Source organism: Mchenga conophoros, linkage group LG14 (genome assembly GCF_057382185.1).
Source record: "Mchenga conophoros isolate Kocher_MC1m ecotype Shallow Benthic linkage group LG14, M_conophoros_male_GT1.1, whole genome shotgun sequence".
NCBI classification, from domain to species: Eukaryota; Metazoa; Chordata; class Actinopteri; order Cichliformes; family Cichlidae; genus Mchenga; species Mchenga conophoros.
In genome coordinates, this window is record NC_140539.1 from 36,696,464 (window position 1) to 36,712,496 (window position 16,033).

The 16,033-nt window shown below is 40.4% G+C and overlaps 1 protein-coding gene across 2 annotated transcripts in view; it reads left to right on the forward strand.

The window, feature by feature from the left end:
• LOC146560291 (glycerophosphodiester phosphodiesterase 2-like) overlaps positions 1-16,033 on the forward strand; it is a 42,488-nt gene that overhangs the window by 7,269 nt on the left and 19,186 nt on the right. For both annotated transcript variants that reach the window (XM_085244272.1, XM_085244271.1), the window contains exons 2-8: positions 8,380-8,546; positions 10,755-10,860; positions 11,292-11,395; positions 12,505-12,598; positions 13,330-13,389; positions 13,494-13,592; positions 13,769-13,862. In XM_085244272.1, coding sequence (XP_085100398.1) covers positions 8,485-8,546; positions 10,755-10,860; positions 11,292-11,395; positions 12,505-12,598; positions 13,330-13,389; positions 13,494-13,592; positions 13,769-13,862 — 619 coding nt within the window. In that variant the 5' untranslated portion in view covers positions 8,380-8,484. The remainder of the gene's footprint in view (positions 1-8,379; positions 8,547-10,754; positions 10,861-11,291; positions 11,396-12,504; positions 12,599-13,329; positions 13,390-13,493; positions 13,593-13,768; positions 13,863-16,033) is intronic.

The window sequence follows — 16,033 nt, forward strand, 5'->3', positions numbered from 1 at the left end:
GCAAGCACGGGGAGAACATGCAAACTCCACACAGAAAGACCCCGGCCTGATGTTGGAATTGAACTCAGGACCTTCTTGCTGTGCAGCAACAGTGCTAACCACCGTGCCACCGTGCTGCCCGGAAACGCAGGTTCCAAAAGTAAATACACAGCCTCTACTTGCAAGAATACAAAAGTTCATAGAAGAAGGCAGCTAAATACATTTCAGGCAGAGAGCACACAAGAAGAGAAACAAACTTTGACAAAGACTAAAGGGAAGAACATGGCTGTAAATACACAAACACAAGGTAATCAAAAGGTCGCACACAGGAGAACACAGCTCAAACTAATAATACATTAACTTCTGGGAACTAAAATTAATAGAAAAGCACAAGAGACCAAATAAAACAGGAACTAAAGTAACAGGGGTGCAGGAAATTGTCACGGTCCTGGGCCGGTGACCCAGTGTTTTGAGTTTCTTGTGTCTGAGTTTTTGTATTATGCTCTTAGTTCTTTGTTGCCCCAGTTTATTCTATAGTCTAGCGTCTTGGTTTGGCTTTCTTGTATTCTGTTTAGTTTTCTGAGTATTTAGTAGCTGCCCTCTGTGTCTCTTTGTTGTTGTTCTGTTTCTTAGTTGCTCTGTCTCCCTTAGTCAAGTCTGCGTCTGTGCTACTTCCTGTTTTACTTTGAAGGTCTGTGTCTCATGTGAGTGTATCCTACTTTGCTTCCTTGTCTCGTCAGTTCTGATTTCCCCCAGCTGTGCTCTCCTTCTGTGTCTCATTCCCCTTGTTATTTCCCAGTGTATTTAAGCCCTGTGTTTCTGTGTCAGTGTCATGATCTCCCTCATGCTGTGTGTTTCTCCCTGTGGCGCCCTGTTTTGTTAAGGATACTCAACCAAATACAAAGAAAATTCAGAGAATCAAATATAAATAAAATCCATAAACACTAACCAAAAACTAGAATTCTAGAAAAATAAAACATCAGAATACAGAAATAATAATGTAAAATGGTAAATGGCCTGTATTTGTATAGCTTTACTTGGTCCCTAAGGACCCCAAAGCGCTTTACATATCCAGTCATCCACCCATTCACACACTGGTGATGGCAGCTACATTGTAGCCACAGCCACCCTGGGGCGCACTGACAGAGGTGAGGCTGCCGGACACTGGTGCCACCGGGCCCTCTGACCACCACCAGTAGGCAACGGGTGAAGTGTCTTGCCCGAGGACACAACGACCGAGACTGTGGGAGCCGGTGCTCGAACCGGCAACCTTCCGATTACAAGACGAACTCTCAACTCTTGAGCCACGATCGCCCCATTTACATTCATTTAATGTAAATGAAAAGAAATCCAAATCAATCTAACACTCTTCAGTAAACAGTAAATAAAACCAAAGTCTCTAAAAACATAAAAATACATAAAACTCATTAGAACATATGATTCTCAACAATAATACCAAAATACACAAAAGCTCTGAATGACATAACGTAAGGCATCAAAACAACAAAGTCACAGAGCGTGACAGCCACCTCGTTGCATAGACTTTGTATGCAATCGCCTCTTCCTGAAAACTAAACTTCAAATCAACCTACAGGAGGTTCATGCACTCCAAAGCACGATTGGTTGGTTTGCATTTAGTTATCACACTTAACAGAGGTGTTTATATCTTCCTGGTATTTCTGGCTATATAGTAAACAAAACTGGGTTTACAGAAAATGAACCACATTGGTGATTTTCACGTCAAAATATTTTCTATGCAGGAAAAATCCCAACAATATTGACTTCAGTAAAGCAGCTGTTTTATTAATAAAAGTGGTTCTGTGGTTTTCTGATAATCTCAGCTGACCTGCTTTACATTTCCACTTCTAATATTCCCTAAAGGGACCACTGAAGTTTAGCCTGATGCATATTAACGCCCTGAAATCACAGTTGTTTGTTTACAGGAGCAACAAGCATTAACTGGTTTAGAGGACACTTCAGATTAAACAGAAGATCCATGTTGTGTTTTTATCTAATAACTCTTTGTCAGTAATGCAATGCATGCTTTTTAAATAATATATCAGGTTAGTTTATAATCGTTTCATTTTTGATTCAGCTCACACAATATATTCCTCAGTGTTTTGGTGCCCCAGGCAGGTTATGATTTGTCCTCATTAACCATTTGCCCCACCTGTGGCAGCCAAAAATCTGGTCAGATGTATTGACGGCAAGCAGCAAAGTGAAATACAACAGATTACTAACCTCTTCTTTTTCCAGCAACCTCAGTTCCCCACACGATCTTGAGATTAACCGATATATGCACTCCACTCTAGCAAACCTGCTTTGGTGTCAAAGATGCTACTTAAATGCTAAATTATTCTTGGGTACCCAAATTTTTCTCACATAGCTGTTATAGAGATGCTCAGGGAACCGTCTGAGCAGGAGAGTTGCTTTAACATTAAAATGTATCTTTAAATTTTGAAGAAACTAAAAAGAGACACAAGGACGCAAACCTGCCAGGACTAAGGTTTGCAGGATTGCTGAGAAAATTATACAGACCCACATGTATTAGCACTGGAGCACATTTGACACAATTGATATGTGGAAAAAAGTTGGCACTTAATGACTGTTTGCAAGTTATGATGCCTACATTTGCATGTGGCAAAAATGGTCAGAAACATGTGGCAAGCTTGATATTCATAGATATTCATGTTATCATCATTTTATGGGGTAAACTCCTACAATCACTGATTATTTTTCTATGGTCAGTATCAGTTTTTTTGGAACACCTCAGAGGTAAATACTCTGCACTCAGCAGCTGGAAACAACAAAACAATCAGTACGACACAATGACTGTGTGTCAGCATAATGCCAATACTAATGAAGCTGTAAGTAAAGAGATCTCTAATGTGACTCTCATAAATGTCCTGGTGTCATAGTAAATCTACACACAGCTGCAAAACATTTAAATACGCATGTTAAATTATTTTAGCAGCATACTATCCACAGAGTAAATTTCTTATTGATCACACTTTAGGTAAATTTAGACTCTTGTGTACAACATGAGAGCAATTGTTAGAAGTCTAAGTACAAGTAAGAAGGTCCTTGAGTGATAACTTTGTCCTTTGTGTTTGCCCTAAATATCAGGCCTTTTGTCTCAGCAGAGGAGAAGGCCGACCTTGTTTGCTAAACTCTTTCAATGATTTGTCCTTTTGGGAAACTGGAGCAAAGTTGTTTTTTTTTTATGTTTTGAAAACTGGAACACTCGTGTAAATCATAAGAATGCTTCCTGATGTTTTTCTGGGTCAGTAGGATCTGCTGTAACTGCAAGGTTTATATATAATTAATAAGTCCTTATTTAATGATGTGCAATGTTGATGATGACGTATAGTTTCTACTGGTGGTGCTTTGCAAAGGTTCTCTGTAGTAACAAAATGTGTGTCGATTGAATGTGATTTGTATACGTTATGGTCACTTTAAAAATGCTTTTTATTATGCGTTTAAAATATCACGAGGAAATCATGGTTAGATATGCTAAGATGATGTGTTCTAGGTTTTCCAGCTAATTGGAAAACCATTAGGTGTAAAAATTTAGGCTATAGTGAAAAATGCGCACCAGAATTTCTTCTCCATTCACTGGTTTTCTGCAGTTCATTGCTGCTGATTTGGTCTAAGGCCTGCTGTTAAACACCTGCTGCTTAAACTGTATTATTATAACATCCACATCAGATCCTAAGCCATCTTCATCCTTAACGTTAAAGCATTTCTCCATCATTAACATCATTAACCTGGGCACACACTATGCATTTTTTGGGGGGGGCGGGTTCAGTCGCGTTATTCAGCTCCAGCTCAAACTGTACGACTGAATGGCAGGGGTTAGAAGTTTGTAGGTCACGATGCATGTTCTCACACTATACGGCCCGATGCTCTGATGTGACTTGAGTGCTCACATTGTGCATTTATACACAACTGCACACACGCTGAAATGGCGTGCTGCTCCGTCTTTTTCACTTCCATTTCTGTGTTTGCGTATGCGCAGTGTGAAAGGTTGCGTTAAATCGGCCCGTGGCACTGCTTCCACAGTGCGATACCCTCACGAGGGGCGACCAGGATTTCAAACAGGTTTGATTTTCTTGTCACCATACGATTGCTGATTGGGAGCTGGTCGTGAGGTGTTAATCGCTTCTCATTACCCCATGTATACTACACGATGCACAACACACGATTAAGGCGAAACTCGGGCCGATCCCCAAAATGGTCACATGACTGGAAAATCGTCTCAAAATGGGCCCAAACTCTCACAGTGTATGCCCAGCTTTATTTATTTCCGGGTCTGAATGCGGTTTCATTTTCTAAAGCCAAGCAAACATGAGGCACCGCTGAGAGGTAAAAATGGTCCAGGCTTTTTCAGCTCCAATAAAATGTAGTGTAGCTGTTCTAACAGGTGTTACAGTAAAATTTAACGTCCAGGCATCCATAAAGATTAATACCCACACTGAAATTTCAATCAGCCTGAGAGGGATTGAATTCTTAGGCTTACGAATATTTGATATCTGGGATCCAGTGAGCCTTCTGGCTGTAGTGTACACCTCGTGTTTTAAAAACTTACAGATCTGCGACTGAGAATGGCCACTAACTCGTTTTGGTAGGAGCTCATGACAAGATAAAAAAACAAGAGCCTCATCCAACCTGAAGCAGGATTAATACATCATCACTTAATATGTATTAAGTGTGTGTAGGGTAGAGTACTAACCCCTTTGTTCACGCTTTAATGCCTGAACATTAGATCTAAAATGAAGCCTGACAAGGCATTCGAAAGGCATCACAACATCAACCATATCAACAAAATAGAAACCACATTTCTTTGCTGTACAGAACTGTGCTGACGGGTTTTAGGTGTGTAACTTGTGTCGGAGCGTCTTAGTTAAAAACTGTTGTTTAGAGACGCTCAGTCCCCTTCAGACAGCAGCACATATGGTGAGGTTCCCACCTTTCCTGCTGTCACTGGGATCAGAGCAGTGCTGCATGTCTGAAGCTGTGTCAAACACAGACTCTTTACCTGCGTTGTGTTGTTCCTGTGGCGCTGCAGCAGTTCAGTGATTACAGCTGTTTCAGGGTTCGACGTGACCGTGACCAGGTGCATTAGGCTGACATTTAAAATGAAAATGGCAGACAGAAACACCCTCCTTCTGTTTTCTCTCATTTTGACCAAAAAAGGCAGTGTTGGTTGTCTGCAAGGATGATAAATGTGAAACTATAGAAGGTTATAGTCAAATGTTATGGAAACTATGCTAAACTTCTAAATCTTCCATGTTAAATAAGATTTAAAATAAGTTAACAAGGAAATAATTCAGACATACCATAGTGTGACAGAGTGATCTGGGATGTTTAAGGAGCGAGAAAAGTAAAGAGCTGCAGGACTAAATAACGAAACGAGAGCGTCGTTGTGAAACAAAACGCACAGCTCTAAGAACTTTATCTGACTTACCTGTCTTTACACATCAAACTACAGCCTTACTGACAAACACAGTTTTTTACAACACCTGAAAGTAAAAAGTTGGTGCTGTAGTGTCGTTGTTGATATAGTGTGCATAAATATAAATAGAAAAGTGTGTGGGCAGGTGAGGTGACCTCAGCTGAAGTTTTTTTTGCCTGTGGCCAAATAAAGTGCTGTCCATGCGTGCAGTTGGATGTCCTGCAGCTAAGGCACTGGCCACAATCCAAAATCTGCACTGAGACAAAGAGGAACTGACAGATGGATAGGTGATGGGGGAGAATGTGGAAGGAAAACTGTGTCAAGACAAAGAAAGAGAGCCAAGGAAGGAGAGGTTGACATAAAGATTGAAAAACCTCAGCAGCACATTTTCCCGTGATCCACTTTTGTGCGTCCTCACTCGTTGGGCAGCGAATTTATCCTCCTAAATTTAACAAGTGCACCCTACTTTTTACCTCAGGAGCTCAGGTAGTGCTCTCTTCATGTCACAACCTGCCTCACATCTGACGCACTTTAGGTCCTAAACCCAGCAACAGACAGAAGAAAAAAACACTTTTATCGGGTGTTAAAACTTTCTGACAGGCTGTGGGTTGAGAGTAACTTTAGACAACAATGGTTTAGTTATGTAAGCCTATAGAAACAGAGCTGTCTGCAGAGTGAAGGGAGACAGTCTGTGGACTAAAATACCAATTAATCCTTCTGCAATTTAACTGTTAGCAGTAAGCCGGTCCAGATAAACAGCTGCTGGTGTGAATCCATTGCGGTGCCTGTAGACGATTAGTTGTTTATTTATTTATACTTTTTATTATTACTCCCATTGGCTGTGACACAAAGCTCACAAGTCATTGGTTACTCAGAAGGTTGGAGGTCTGATCCCTGGCTGCTTCAGTCTGCATGTCAAATATTCTTGAGCAAGTTACAAACCCCAAGTTGTCCTCCGATACGTCCGTCAGAGTATGAATGTGTGTCAATGTTAGATAGAAAGCACTTAAGTAAAAAAAGCAAAGAAAAAAGTGCTTGTATGAATGGGTGTGAAATGATATAAAGCACTGTGAGTGCTCAAGTAGAGTAGGAAAGCGCTATATAAGAACCAGCCCATTTACCACACTTTAAAACAACTAAACTAAAAATAATAAAAGATGGTACAAAAAGGGTCATTTGAAAGTGATGTCTAAATTTCTGCAGTTCCACACATACATGTTTGATCCATGTACACGTGTTGCATGGATTTCCTGTGTTGGCACAAACCTCCCAGTTAAGGCAACCACACTTATAAATGAATGAGTCATAAAACATGTGCTCCCCGGACAGTTGATGAATAATGGCCAAAACCATTTAGTTGTTCTAGGCCAGGGGTGGGCAATTCCAGCACAACACATTCAGTATCTCAGGTTTTGCTTGAATGACAGCATGTGGGTGCTGACTCCCTCGCCAGATATTTACATTTCCTGTTTTTATATTCCGCGTCTCTCTGAATGTACTATGTGCTCACTGTGAACTGCACAATTCACTGAGTGTGGGACAGAGGACTCTGTGTGCTTTTATGTTCTGTACATAACAGCTTTGATGACGCCTAATCGTGGTTTCCCTCTCACACTTTCACCCTGTCATTTCCTCGCTCTCCCCTTTATCACTCCATCTGGTCCTTTCTTGTTTGCCCCACCTTCCATCATCCTCTTCACTGCAGTAATAATATCTGATGTCACAGTTGCCATGGGAGCTGTGCGATAAGTCTGCTGGTCGTCTAGTAACAGACTTCAGTCACAAAAATTAAAATGGAAATGACAAACAACACACTGAACTGTGCACATTTTAAGATGGGGATGTATGTAGTATAAAATATATTGCTTATGTTAGCACGTTTTAATAAAGTACTGTCATCTTATTTCACCTATTTCCATTTTGCAAGCAAAATGTAAAGAAATGAAGGGTGCTCAGTGCTTACTGCACATTACTGTGTGGTATAGAGCAGATAGTTTTGGCTGAAATGAATTGCACATCAGGAATTTCAAACCTGGTTGTAAATTTCTTGAGCTACTGTTTTCATTCTTGTGGAAGAAGCTGTCTTATCAGATCCAGGAACAAATCTAATTTTTAAATAAATCCATCAATTATGTCCACATTAGGGCTGCAGTATCACCAGGTGAAATTTCTAGATGTCCTTCACCACAAAACATTTTCTTCTGGGAAATCCCAGCTGCACTTCAATGCCATATTTAATCTATTGAACGAGGTTTACATCGGGTTTCCTGCAACTTTTTGGGTGCCCAGAAAACCTCCAAAGGCAGATGTCAAGAATCACCCTTATAAGACATATGAACCACCTCACCTGGCTCTATTTGAGATGAAGGAGCAATGTCTCATCTCCAAACTCCTCAGCTATCTGTGGAGGGCTGTCCACACAGAAGTGATGCAGGAAGCAACTTCCAGTAACTTGAAGTAATGTCATGTGAAATAACAGCTTGCAGTGTGAAGTGAGTCCATTCTTGTGTTTATATGTTAAGGCTGAGGAAACTCTGTCACTTCATTCTTTTCAGTTGCTACTCACAGCTCGTGACTGTGAACGAGGTGCAGCTTTACAGCGATGCTACTCCAATCCCCCTGAAAAATTGCTGCCATTACTCTGTCTTTAGGGGTAGATGGAGAGAGAGAGACTTGTTCTTCTTCTGTGGGTGTAGTTCAGTCGTTCTGCTCCAGATGTGGCGTGATAGATTAGCTGAGCATGTAGGACATTTGATTATCATAAATCACATGTTTGAGCTGTAGATCAAATACAGGTCAGTGTGTATTTCTGTGAGCTGATCTGCATCTTCTGGGTTACTTTAAGCAGGCCACAGTAATGAAACCAGGACACTCACATGCTGTCTTGCTGAGTCTACTCTTCCTGTGAATACATTTTAAATTGAGATTTCTTTTCTCCCCCTTAGGTAAAGAGTTTGGTGGCCAAAAATCCAGCTTTTCCCCTCTCGCTGTCCTACATGTCTTCTCTCCTTTTCTGTCTCTCCCTGTGATGCTGGGCTGGGGCTGACTGTATGCCCGTGACCAGACTGAAGCTGGGGAAGCTAAAGGTGGTGCGGCGGCAGCTGCTGCAAAGGTACAAAACACCATCACCATTACACTCACTGTGGTACATACAGACTGTAGTTGAATAGTCCAAAAAATGGCCTCTAACCTCTTTTTTTTCTTAGTCATCTTTCCTTGATCTTGAAGGAAACATTGTAAGTTAATATAGCTTCTAATCATTATTTACCAAGGTCCGGTGGATTTAGAGAAAGCATATAATGGAAGCCAAGAGGTGAACTGTGGTACTTCATGAGGAAGTCATGGAAAAAGTTAGGGCAGAGAAGTGTGTGATGGTGATGCAGGACATGTATGAGGACAGTGGTGACAGGACAGGCTGACTGATGAGGTCAGGTCTCTGAAATATGATGTTTGCAGAGATCAGGTGGAAGAGAGCCTGGAGAGGTGGAGGTGTGCACAGGAGAGACGCTGGGCAGAAGATGTTTAAATGAGAAGGAGACAGATGGAAAAGTGAAGATGCGAGGAGCAGAGATGGTGAAGGAAGATGAGTTTAAATAGCTTGGGTCAACCATGCAGAGCAACTGACAGTAAACAAGTAAGGCGAACAGGCAGGGTGGAGACATGGTGGGGACACATGTTAGAGGCAATTTTTGACACAGGAATATCAGCAAGTGTGAATGGGAAGGTTTACAAGATGGTAGTGAGACTTGCTATGATGTTTGGGACTGACAAAAAGACAGGAAGTGGAGAGCAGGGCTCGCAAAATCACCAGCCCGACGTCCCGGGGCTAGCGATTTTGCAAGCCCTGGAGAGGCTGAATATGTTAAGATTTTCATTGGGAGTGACCAGGATAACATTAGAGTACATCAGAGAGACAGCTAAAGCTGAGCAGTTTAGAGATGAAGAAAGAGAGGCAAGGCAACCTCAGCAGCAGATTTTGTTACAGCTGCACTTTTTATGAGGGTTTAACAGAGCCTGCAAAGTTAAAAATAAAACACATCCAGAAAATGTAAACAGCAGACAGGGTTAGCCTAAAGTAGCTTGAATGGAGTGTCCTGAATTATTTTTACACACTGGTACAAAGAGGCATTCAATAAAACAAAATACACCCTGATTTCAAATCTAGAATTTAGACCATTGGTTCCTCGGGGCTGAACTTAATTTGTTTTAAAGTATCAGAAAATAACTTTTCAAACATCCTGTCTGTACACGATGAGCTTTACACTGTTTTCATGGAGGACTGTTCGATCTAAAGTATGACCATCTGTACAGGATGAGTCACACAGCTTATTTATGTACCGAGATAACCTGAATGCATCATCTAAACTGTGCTATTTTCCTGTGTGTTTACTGTAGGAAATGTTTGTTGCTGGCAGTTCGTTGATTTCAGTAAAATCTCGAGCAACCAGCACATTGTCATGCAAAGATTTATTAATTTTAGATGTTAGTGAATCTGGGTTTTCACTCAACATTATTTTGATTAGATTATTTCACACCCTGCACTATTCTTTGCTCATTTCCAGCTCAGTATTTTCATGTTGGAGTACCTTTGTATGAATCCTAGATTAAAATAATGCTTTTTCATCATATCAGTTGGACACAGTATAACACAGTGGTCACAGGATCATTAAACATGCTGTCACGATTTGAAATACTGTGTACATCCTCACGTTTATGTGCTTTTCTTTTCTGGTTTTTCTTTTTTGAGTCGATGCTCTTGTGTTTTTAGTTTTCTTTTACTCTTTATGCTGTAAGGGCCATCGACTTGTCAGGGGCTGCAGATGTAAAGCTAAATCTGGCACATTTATACATTGACCCTTACTGTGCATGATCCCTTTTTTTTTTTTTTTAAACATTTGAAAACAAACCTTCTGGGCCTCGATGCTTCAAAGACGAGCCCTTTTAGCTCCTGTCTTGTCCTTCCTGACTCTCTTCTGTCCCTTCCGGCAAACACAGGTTTGAACAGTAGGTGGGTGGAAGGCCAAGATTTGGGGTGGGGGGCCAAAGAGACCAGTCTGAAGCCTGTTCCTTTGGATAGCAGAGGTTACCTGCCCATAGGCTTTGTCCATGTTCTATATGAAGATTCACCCCTGTAATAGTACATGACAGAAAAAACATAAATGTCCAGTTTAACACTTCTCAGAAATGACAGTAAAGTGTGTTGCTCAAAGCCTATTTGTAATAAAATTGTAGGACTACAGTTCATTCATAACATGTATTTAATATGTTGAATGCTGTATTTAGGAAAGTGTCATCCTGAGTGTTTTTGTATCTGTATCAGGTATGAACACCAGCCATTTGTCTCCTGCCTGGCTGGCCTCTACGGCTGCCAATGGAGACGATACCAAAGAGCCCGGGCACAGCCGGGAGAGTGCTGCTGCAGCAAGGTACACACACACACACACACACACACACACACACACACACACACACACACCGTCTGCAACAAGCAGATTGTTGGTTAGTTTGCTGATTGTGCAAAGAGTATTGATTACCCAGCCGGTTCTCCTCAGTCTGGCCTGCTGACTCTGACTGCTTTTTCTATGAAAGAATATCAGTATGTGCATACGCTCTGTCAGCTGGTTTTAATATTTAGTGGTTCTATTTGCACCTGGTAATAAAATACGTCCTCAGCATCAGGGAGTTTGTGCTCCAAATATGAATGTAAACCTTTTTTACCCCGAGAAAACAAGTTCGCCTTTAAACTGTTTAACATCTTCACCAGGAGCTAGCGGAGTATGATACAAATATATTTGATTTTTTTCTTTTGTGGAGTAGAAATGGGATGTTTGATTGAACTTCTGTGTGTGTTTTACAGGTGGAGTGTGGCAGCTTTGGCCTCCTGATCCTCACCTTTTTCCTGAGTTTTGTGTTCCTCTATTTCTGGAGTGAAGCCCAGAACGACTACAATGACTTTGACTGGTTCGTACTGAGCACACTGACAAACACTGACAAGTGCTCACACATTAATGTTTTGCCTCAGGCACATATGTCTGGAGAGGAAACCTTTACTCTCTATTTTCCAACTGATTGGCAAATGGTTGCTGAAGGTTGCTGGCTGTTGCTGGGTGAAATCAGTCCCAAACAAGGTTCTGGACCAAAAACCTTTGCAATGTCTTTGGTCGCTAGAAGATTGTCACTTTTGCCCATAGTTTGCATTAAAAACACAGATGACATGTCTGCAAACACTCAAGCAGTAGAGAAAATGCAAACTAGTAACTGAGAATGTTTGCCTTCAAAGTAAAAGTTGTCCCTTATTGCTGAAAGAAAAATGTCACAAAAGATGCAACTTTTACTTTGAAGACGTCTCCATTTCTGGGTTGCATTGTACGCTTCAGTTTCACAACCGCTCATCAAGTGTTTGTTGTAATTTTTAGTGCATCCATTGTTTTATGTGATGGAGTTGGGATGTAGCCATAAGAGTAGAGCTGTTTGGAGGAAATAAAGTTGAAAATCAATCGTCAGTGAAACGTTTTTCAGAGTCAGAAAAAGACAACTTGAGCAGCTGTAACTGTCATAAAGCATTTGAATCTCCCACAACATTTGTTCATAAGTCTAAGTACACTCATATGCACTGATTCATGAGCAAGACACACATCTTGGGAGTTCATTCAATCGTCACTGATTTTCACACTTTGAACTTGTATTGAAAAATGCAACACAATACTACATTAACTGGTTATTTTTTTTGTAACAAAACCTAGCTGGTTAGGACTCAAAGAAAACATTGTTTAAGTAAAAAATACAACTGTTGCTGCTTTTAAAGAGCTTTTCTGTTCCAGCTTTATCTGGTTAAACATGTGCTCCACACACAAAATATGCATAAAACACATCACTTACAGATTCATGACAACTGTCTCCAGGAAATGTTGCAGTTTTTGTCCACAGGTATAAATGTCCACAGTTGATGACTGTTTGATGTTTTGTTCAGAGTTGGTGTGGATTAAACTGACCAAACACACCATGAAGCACACTTTAAACAGACATGAAGCTGCTGCTACAGTTTTGTTTCTGTCCTTTTGTATCTTCAGGTTTAACTTTGGGAATCTTGGGTTCTGGTTCCCCTGGTCTCTGGTCCTGCTGATTGTTGCTGCGGCTCTCTTCACATACATCGCTCTGCTATTGGTATGAACACCGATTTCAGATTTCAACCCGTCTGGAACCTGGAAATGTAATAGAAAACCAATTAAAAAAAGAAAGAAAGAAAATAGTGGTTGCCACTTTAATTCCCTGGAGCTGCCAAGAAAGCCTTTGTATTACAGCTACAACAATGTTCTTATTAAAGTTCAGCAAGTTTTCAGCAATACCTTATTGGGACCTACTTGACTGTTTGTTTGCTCTCCTGTTACCAACCTGTGCCCTCCTGCAGTTATGCAATAACAGCAAAGCATTGAAACATCACAGATTACTTGTTTGTTTTTTTCCACTTTAACTGGAGTTCTTCAAAGCGTTTTATTAGACACAAGTGTGCACTGTGCCTCGGGCTCCATCAGCAGGTCGTTTGACATTTAGGAGCTTGTCTTCTTCTCTAGAGTGACAAACTTATGTAAGACTTTTATATAAAACATGTGAAAGAAAAATCTGTATTAACAGTTGACTTTCTGCTTTGAAGATTGGCTTTGATCAAATCCGTAGAGATTTGACTGTTTTTATTGGACACATGAAAGAAATTTAATAATAAGAAAAAATCAGGACAAAATAAATTTTTATTTTTATTTTTTTTTAAAGTTCTTGAAGTTAAAGGTTTAACAGATGGTTGCTTTAATCAGCTTTATAAAACGCTAATATTAATAGATATTGGATATTAAGAATATTAATGTCTGACACTCTAAGCCTGTTCTGCACCTGTTGTTTAGGTGCTGGCGGTGTGTTTGCTTTCTGAGGGCCAGAGGTTGTACCTTCACTGGAGCCACAAGGTATAAATACAGAAATGTAAAAGAGCATGAAGTGTTGGTTTTTCAGGTCTCCGTTGGTGTGCACTCACATACGTTGTATTTTCTCGTCTTCCTCTCTTTGTCAGTCTGGTATTGTGGTGACGCTGGCGTTCTCCGTCACAGCCACCGCCATCCTCTCTGACCTCTGGAGCAAAGAATGGAAGACTCTCCTCCTCTCTCTGCAGGTGAGCCACACCAGCCAATCACAGCAAGGAGTGATTCGTTGTTTGGTTTTGTTTTTTTCAAATAATTAACCACAGTTTATTAAACATTGTACAGTTATTATTGTAGTCATAAATATTAGCAGAGAGATTTGTACAGTTATGTTTATTACGTGCTGTCGCTTTCTTTTTATATTTAGGTCACAGCACCTTACCTACATGTGGCTGCAGTGTCATTGATGGCGATTCTTTCCTGGCCAATAGCATTACATTTCTTTCGCATGAACAAGAAAGGTAAGGGATGTTTTGCACTTTAAAAATAACACTGAAAGTCGGGTGGGGCATAGACGGTGTAAAACATGGGTTCAACCGTCTTAGGGTGAAGACAAAATGGAAATGTCTCAAATCTGCCATCTTTTAATGGCCAGCAGGGGGCGACTCCTCTGGTTGTGAAAAGACTTCGGGTGTTCGTTATTTTACAAAGTTTCAGGTCAAACTGAATAAAGCATGAAGTTAATTTAGTAATTTATTCATTCATCACTTGAGTTACTGACTAATGACTCATTCCTGGAGCTTGCAGTGTCTTCAGTTTCTCCGTCTGATCTGCTGAAGTTTATCATATTTGATTTTTTTTTGTTATTATTTTATTTCACATTTTCAAAATATAAACCAACACAAATCCCAAAACAAACAAAAACAGACCGTCTCAGATGTGTTCCAGAAAAAACAATTAATTCAAGCAAACATGCACTTCACAGAACACCACAGGATAGAGTACCAAAAGCTGGAGTTGATGAGAGTTTACAAATCTGGGTCCAGTTTAGTCCAATCTGGCCCTCGCAAAGTGTTCCAAGAAGGGTTTCCAGACACTCAGAAGAGAATCTTTTGAGTCTTTGCTGAACTTTTCTATTTGTATTATGGACACCATGTCTGTTACCCACAACTGAAAGACACAACATTCCCTCGTCATATCTGATTTTTAAACACCAACATGAGGACAGTGCAAACACTCAGGTCGATGCTTTAAAACAGAACCTGGGTGATGTCTTTGTCCACGTCTTTCATACTGTGGGTGATTGTGCATTTGCAACACTGAACCTTTCTTAAGCATCTGATTCAGCTTTTATATGCTTGATTTTATAGGTTTTTAATCATATCTTGTATGTAGATCTACATGGAAGAACTCGTGAATCAAAATCACATGAAAAGTAGTTAAATATTTGATAATGCTACACCAGAACTACACCCTTTAAAAAAAACTATGTTTTTATGTTTTATTATAATAAAGGGAACAAAAAGCACGTTTTTGTCTCAGTTTAGAACCTGTTCTCTTTTAAAAGCCAGAGTATCAGATAGTTGGGAAAGAGAGAAGAATAGAAATAGGAATATGCAGCCTATCAGTACAGTAACTGAAAGAGAAAATAGGCTGAAGGATCTTAGGGAATTTCTTTATTGGCTTTTTGGCTGCAAAAGTTGTACTCCTGAGCAAATCCTTCCTTTTCTGTCAAAGCTTATCAACCTGTAGATCTCCCTCCAGCCACCGTTAGGCACAAAAGGGTTTTTATTTGAGTAATTTTCCTGCAAACTGAGTCTGTTTTTATTGGTCTCGAGGTCATTCTGATCTCGTGCCCTGCCAGCTCTGCCCCTTTAGCTGCCATCTGTTTCTTTTAACCTGTCTTCAGGTTGCTTTCTGTCTTGTGTCATGTCCTTTCCTCTCTGCTGAATGGCTTTGACCTCCATGTCTCTTCTCTCTCTCTTCTCTCTGTTGGTACTTTCTCTTGTTGCTATGGTGATTTAGCGGGCAGAAGGATGCAGACTCGTGTCAGGGGTCTGTGCTAGCAGAAGCAGATTGTGTAATATGGCTTAGTCCTCTTTAATGTTTTGAGATAAACATCTGGACAAAGTTAAACTGGATACTGGGAGAACTATTAAAGCTATTAAAACCTGTAAAATGAGCCATGTGCCATACGTAATAATTTCCAACTAGCGATTAAGCCCAACAACTTATCAGGAAACTGGATGTCCCATAGTCATTGCCTCCTGTTGGTCATTAGAAAATAATCCAGACTTTGAAGCTATGTGCGTTTATTATACTCGATTAAATCTATGAGTTTATTTAATTTAGGATTGGTTTAAACATTGGTAAGGATTCCTGTGAAAGAAAAGCAAAATGTCTGTCCTCTATTTTGATGATGTTTGTAACAGTAGCTGATGGTTTCTGATGGTTTTGGGCAGGTTGTTCAAAGAGGAGACAGACGGGGCAGCAGTAGGAGTGTCTGTGCTTAGTCATGCTGAGACTCTTTAGTGGGAGGCTGACAAAGGAGCACCTGTTGACATTTCCCAAAAGGGCAGAATTTCTCTCTCTATTAATGCCACAATGACCACAAAAAGTCCCACTTAAATCTGGCTTTTATCTGTAGCAGGGAAGTGTAAAATTGGCCTTCCTTCCTTGGTCAAATGACTCA